Raw genomic sequence first — 7,017 nt, forward strand, 5'->3', positions numbered from 1 at the left:
TCCTTGTGGCCCTCAACAGCTCACCAAAACTCGTTAAGCAGTGCTTCAGCTGAAATAACTGCCCATCCCTGAGTTACATCAACATCTGCAACTGGTTTAACAATGAAAGTGAAAAAGACTAATATGCAAGTCAAAATTGACTAGAAGACTCAACAGCTTAGGGACAAGAATGCAATGGTAACAAAATTAACATGGGAATCCAAGACAGTGTACTTGAATATAAACTGTTCCTTGCAGTCACTCCCAAACTGTGTTGTATTCTAGTTTCACTTCTCTAAGTGTCAAGACAGATAGTTCAACTTAATTCTAACTCTCCAGCAGTGATTAAAAAGGTAGGATAATTAGACAAAGAACTAATATAATACCATTATACAAGTCAACGGCATGCGCTCATTTGTTAGTACCATGTGTTTAATGTTTAGTTCTAGTCACTTTACCTTGAGAAAGAAGATACAGGAGAAATACAGAATTGAGACTAGTAATAAGCAAGAAGAAAGGCAGACTGTTTCATATAAAGAAAATGGTAATCATGAAATTTTGCATTCATCTTCCTATTTTTCTTTAAATTTAACCAGAATTATAATTCAAATATTCAGACTGAAATGTTCTGGTTGGTTCAAGTGGTTAAAATTAGGTTTCTCACCATTCGTGCAAAGCATGCCGTAAGAATTCCACTTCCAGATCCAACATCAAGGGCTTTGGCTCCTTCATGCAACTGTTCAGATAAAAGTTCTAGGGCGTATGCATGCTGATAAAAAGAAAGACAAAAAGGTCTGTAGTATTTTAAAGGATTAATTTCTCCCAGTGAATGTTCAATTCTTCAAAGATTTAAAGTAATACATGAAAACCCTGGACTGCTTTAAGAAAACAACTTTCAATGTTATGTTCTTGTTACGTTTTGTGCCACAGCAAAAGTATTTTGATGCTTTTGCCATTTAAGTTTAAAACATCAAGATATTCTCAACTATTTTAGTTGATCCCACAACAAAAGACAGACTATGGTCTTCAGATCACTGGATTCCCAAAGAATGCGTCACAACATATTAGCTTACCATGGAAGTAATGGAAGTATGCCATAAGACCCATCACCGCTTCATGAGAAGATAAATGTCCTCCTTCCCTCTCCAGCACCCTGTGCCTGCCCCAGCTACCCTGGGGATTGCCACTGATGGTGCTGCTGCTGCCTTCCCTGCCCTCCTGGCAGCCCCGATGCTAGTCACACTCACAGTAGTGCATTCTGCTGACACAGACAGATACACTTTGGAGCCAAGCCCACCCCCTCCACTCCTTCCACACTGCCAGGGTTGGAAGGAGGGGTCATGGTAATAGTTGCTGGCATGTAAAATCTTGTAGAAGAATCCTCAGCAGCAGGGACTGCGCCTTTGCCCCTGAGGTACAGACAACAGGTCAGCAGGGGGCAGACAGCAGAAAGAACAGGGCATAATTCTGTGCCGCCACCCTTAAGTGGCACCACCTAAATCAGGGATTCTCATCTTTTCTGATTTAGATCTCAATGATTTTCAACTAGGATGGTATGAAATTCAGATTAAAAAAACCCCCAGAAAACTTCACAACTTAATAGAACCTCTCAACACTGGTTCAATTTCCTTTGGCAGGGGAATGGAATTCTAATATAATAAAACAGGGGCAGGCAGTTATTTTGGGCAGAGGGCCACTTACCCAGTTCTGACAGTCTGTCGAGGGCCGCATGGGTAGCCCCACCCTTTGACAGGTGCCCCACCCCCTGGTCACCATTTTGGGATTAATGTCCCAGGGGCAGCACCGGTGGGGCCCAGAGCAGGGCACAGGCTGGCAGGAGTCTGTGGAGCTGGCCTGGGCTGCACCAGCAGGGAGAGGGGGTGGCCTGGATCCACAGAGCCCCTACCAGCCAGGACCCTACAACCTTGCCGCCCTGCTCTGGGCCCTGGCCCTGTGTTCCCACGCCCACTCACTCCCAGTGCCCCCCCCAGCCCCATGGTACAGGCAGCGGGCAGTGCACAGCCCCAACCCCCTGCTCCCCAGCAGGGAACAAGCTGGTGCGGAACGTGGGGAAATGCAGTACCTCCCCCATCTCCTGGCCCACAGTCCCTGCTGCAGTCACTTGCAGCTCACACAGGGCTGTCCTGAGCAGACCCAGGCAGCCCCACGTGGGCTGTGAGCGGCTGCAGCACGGGGCAGGGCCGCTTTTCCCCCCCGCACTGAGCACCAGCTGGTAACCCACCCCTGCTGGCAGCCTGGGCCCTGCACGAGCTCCGGGCTTGCCTGTTGGGGCTGCACCGCGATGAGAGCAGCTGTGGCCCCCCAGCTTGCCATGCTGGGCAGTGTTTGCTGCTGCTGCCTGCCTGGAGCTTGCATGCTAGGCAGCACAGAGGTGGCAGTGTCAGCAGCAGCCTCACCGCAGCCTACCACGGCGCGAGCTCCAGGTGGGCAGCGGCAGCAAACACTGCCTGGTGCAGCAAGGGGGGAGGGGGCGGCGCTGGTGGGCCCTGCTGTTGCGGGAGCCAGCCAGGCTTCCCTTGGGTCCTACTGCCCCTGCTTCCTGTCATCTTTGACAGGAACCAAGGACAGATAAATTTTAATTTTAAAAAATTTTTAGGGGCCCCGCAGGCTGGATAGAATGGTCTCGCGGGTCGGGTCTGGCACGTGGGCCATATTCTGCCCACCCCTGTAATAAAGGGCTTAGACTGTGCATCTGTCTGTCTGTCTGTAACATTTTGGGTCAACTGCACATGCACTGCTACAGTGCGAGTGGCAATTGGCTGAGTGGGTTGGGGCGAGGAAGAGGTGGAGGCAGGTGTGCACACAACCAACAGCTAGCAGGAAGGGGAAGGTGGTGGGGACAGAGGGGAGTGGGGAGAGGAGAGGCAGGGGGAAACCCTGCTGCTCAGAGGAGGATGCAGAAGGAAGGAGCCCCTGCACCAGTCGGTGGCTGGAAGAAGAGGCAGTAGCAGTGCATACAGCGTTTACATGGTCAGCTCCAAAGGGTGAACGGGAGGCGGGGCAGCCATGTAAACACTCCTTCGTTATTTTAAATCCATCATTCATGACAGGCAATTGGTTTATATCTATCTATCTATCTATCTATCTATAGGGTTTAGTCAATCTGTGTCTGTCTGTAATGGTCTTTAAATGCAAATAGCTTGAAAACTAAGAGACAGAACATTTGTGTCTTCAGAAAAATTTCTTTGCTAAACCTTAGTATTTTTTTTAGTGACCATGTCAGGATCATCCCAACTTCCAGAATTGGGGGAAAATGTCAGAGAGCAGGGCCGTTCCTACTGGGCTCCTCCCAGGAGGGCACTGAGAGCCCAGTGTGGCAGGGAGGGGAGTGGGAGGGGCCAGCTGAGGAAAAGCGGGAGCCAGGCAGAGGCACAAGGCAGTGGACAAGTAGTGGTGGCCCTGTCCTGAGCCTCAAGCAGGAAAAGAAGCACCCGGGGGCAGCGAGAAGGAAGCCCTGGGGCATGGGCAGCTGTTGCGAGGTGCAGACCTTGCCTGCCCTTGCCTTGCAAAGAGGCACACAGGCAGTAGCTGGGTAGCAGCACAGGCAGGTCCGCCTCCAGCCTGCTGGACAAGAGCAAGTGTAGGAAGGGACTGGCCTCTTCAAATATTCAGCCTATTTTATGCAAGTTTTATAAATATTTATTTTATAACTATAAACAGTAAAATCTGTTTGATTTTGTTACTTGAAATTCACCCATCATTCTTGACAGGTAATTCGCTAGTATAATACATATTTTGAAACAAACGCGCCCCTTCTCAGGCGCAAGAGTGAAGTGTACTCACTAACTTTAATCCAGAAAAAAAAGAAAGCATGTCCTAGGTATCAAAAGTGTGGGAAACACTGATCTAGACAATGGCTGCTTTTAAGTAAAAGCATTAGGGCAGACATACAACTCCTCCCCCCATGATATATTCCAGGTCCTTCATACTGCTTTGGTAGCACAAATATGTAACCAGATAAAACTTCCACCCCATGTGAAGTAGTGTTGGTATAGGGGGTGGCTCAAGTAAGCTATGACATAACTGCCATGAGTAAGGCCATCCCTGGGAGGCAGTGAATCGGGGTGACCAGCCCAGGCCCCATGCCTTGGGGGGGCCCCGTAGAGCTGGATGGAGCAGCAGTGGTGCGGAGCTGGGCAGAGCCACTTGCGACTCACCCCCCTCCTTCCGCTACCACCAATGGCAGCAGCAGCTTCTTCAGGTCCAGGGCCCATGGGATCAGAGGAGAGGTGGGGCCTCGCATGGTCCGATTTGCCCTGGAACACACATCCTGCTTCGGTCAGCTCTGGCCAGGAAGTAACAGAACGTCTTGGAAAACATTTGACAGTTGTAACAGGTTAGAGGGGCGGGCAATTATTTTGGGCACAGTGCCACTAACTGACTTTCAGCAAGCCATCGAGGGCCACATGACAGGCAGCCCAGGGCAGATTAATATTAATTTTCCACATTTTTTTAGGGGCCCTGCAGGCTGGATAGAATGGTCTGGCGGGCCACATTTTGCCCACCACTGGGTTACAACAAGGTTGTCCGACAAGGCTGAATTAAGCTGCAGCCTTAAGCTCCTGCCCAGCCACTGCCCTCTACATTGCTCCAAAGAGCAGCTGGGATCTTCAGGCTCCCTTCCGCACTTTCCTCTGGCTTTTGCTGCCTGGGGGGGTGGAGACCTGCAGCACAGTGCAGGGGGATTGGGGGGGGGGGAGCGGGAAACAGAGGATGTGCCTGAGGCCACACAGGTGCATGGGACAGCAGTGGGGAAAGGGCATGTATGGGGTGCAGGGGGTGGAGCACAGGTCCACGGTGCAGTGATGTGAGAGGGCATCCACATGTAGCTGGGAGGAAGGGAGGGGGCATGGTGCAGCTCACAAGCATGCAGCCCCTGCTGGTGAGGCCCATAAGGTGTTCAGCTTCTGCCCACTTACAGTAATTTAAGGGTTACTGTAAGGAATGCCAGCATCAACAAAATATAACATTAGCGCCAGAAGGCCACAACCCTTCCTCCCAAATCAGTCCCCACAACTTTCCCTTACAGCAAGCATAAACTCAGTGGAGCAAAGACTTTGGAACAGAGCCAGTCATTTACGGATGGCTACAGTTTGACCAATATCCACCCTATAATTTGTTTACTAGTCAGGAACTCTATCTAATACATTCTATAGGCTGAAAAGTCTGCTGCATTAGTACACATCCCGTGTGCAGCAAAGGGACTGGCCAGGAGCCAAATACTGTTTCCTTATTCTGCTTGGGCTGTTTCTAGTTAGCTTTCATTTTTTCCACTGGTACAACATCCCACACATGGTATCAGCCACCAACTGGACCAAACTGGAGATTATGGAGTCTTATTCCTTCCCATTCCACCATCTCTCTACTCAGAGGCAGCACAGATATGGTAAACCAGGTGGCAGCAAAGCAGGCGGCAAAGCTACTTCCTTCCTGTTTTGTGCCAGCAAAGAGTCTGTCTACAAAGGAATTTTCCAGTCAGCTTAAATTTACTTTGCATTTTATCAAGCAAAACCAAGCATCAGGCCTCTGTATCTTTAAGTTGGCCACATGCAATTCATCCTAATACAAAGGAAAATGTTACTAGTTCTTTTCTACTTATATCAAAAAATAAAATGACTTGAAAACCCTGGAAACACAAGAGACTGTGACAGATCACTGTTGAGACCTGGTCACATTAAGGATAGACAACACACTTGTAATAAAATCTGCACCTGAATATTTATACTAAGCTCAGTGCGATACTCTTTCCAAAGTTACCATATGGCTGTAGGTGTTTCTCTATTTTTAGTTCTAATTGTTCTTATTCATACATCAACATGAATAGCAAACAGCATTTCTGCTGAGGGTGTCATTGTCACAACAGCAAAATACCAGAGTATCAGCTGTCCTAAGCCATTTTTAAAAATGCTGATTTTAATTACATGCCTATAATTTGCATATTTCTACAGGCATATTTCAGTTTAAACTACTGATCTAATGCATCAGAAATCTAGCTGAACAGGCTTCATGCACAAGATGCTTTTTCCAAGTTTAATCTATTTTTAACAATGCCACATTTTAGTTTTATGCAATAAGGGGAAAACTCAACCCCTTCCTTCCCAGGTGTACCAGGCCTTTTTGAAGCTCAACTGGTGTGGTACTACTCTGTAAGGAGCAAGAGTAAGCAACTCATACTCTCCTGAACCCTATATTGCATGGACCCCACATACAGAGCCTCCTAATGCAGCAGCATGACTAGATGGATCAACCTTCTTTAGTCCTTCCCCTCCCTACAACACAGTAAGACTAACCCTTTCATTCCCCAATATCCATCCGTATTTCTTAGTCTGAACAGAACATCTGAAGAGCTATATGCTTTTCATACTACAGAATAACCCATCTCTGAATTTAGGCTTGAGTGTTGCTGTTTTCCACCTAGACTGAGAAACTTACAGGGCAATTTTGCAGCCAGTTTCACATGTCAGTCACAAGAGAAGTGCTATTTTCTTAAATCAGGGGTGCTCAATCCCCCGCCCACAGGCCACATCCATTTGTCTTGCAATGATAAATAGATGCCCAAGAGGGTTTATTTCAGAAGGAACAAAAATAGGCAGTTATGAAACATAACACAGATGACTAATCTGATTTTTCCAGCTGTAATTCTGTAGAAGATGAAGCCAGTCTCATTATGCTGTTATTATTGATACCTATAGTAAAGTCAATGTAGTTACAGCATAGGATGTTCAAAATCACATCTTTTATCAACAGAATGACTGAAGTAACCCTTCCTAAACAGTAAGAATCACAAAAATATAGAAGTGAGGCATGGTAAGAAGGAAACAGCACTACTTTTCTTAATCAGCTGATAGAACCTGACCCTTACCTACAGAATCCCGTACTTTAATAAGTATTCTTATAGCAGCTTTAAGTCTCCAGAGTACTCTTTAATTACTACTGTTTTACTTGGCAGGAAACAAAAACAAAAAACAACAATAAACCTTCCATATGTACCCATCCAAAAAAAAAAAAAAAAAAAAA

At 47.3% G+C, this 7,017-nt stretch overlaps 1 protein-coding gene across 4 annotated transcripts in view; it reads right to left on the reverse strand.

The window, feature by feature from the left end:
- PCMT1 (protein-L-isoaspartate (D-aspartate) O-methyltransferase) overlaps positions 1–7,017 on the reverse strand; it is a 61,359-nt gene that overhangs the window by 26,896 nt on the left and 27,446 nt on the right. For all 4 annotated transcript variants that reach the window (XR_002099401.1, XM_019527108.1, XM_019527109.1 and 1 more), the window contains exon 4: positions 644–748. Coding sequence is in view for 3 of the 4 variants with exons in the window: in XM_019527108.1 (XP_019382653.1) it covers positions 644–748 (105 nt within the window). In the remaining variant the exon portion in view is untranslated. The remainder of the gene's footprint in view (positions 1–643; positions 749–7,017) is intronic.

The sequence above is a fragment of the Gavialis gangeticus genome, unplaced genomic scaffold (assembly GCF_001723915.1).
Source record: "Gavialis gangeticus isolate Ggan-Ray unplaced genomic scaffold, GavGan_comp1, whole genome shotgun sequence".
In the NCBI taxonomy this organism is placed as follows: Eukaryota; Metazoa; Chordata; order Crocodylia; family Gavialidae; genus Gavialis; species Gavialis gangeticus.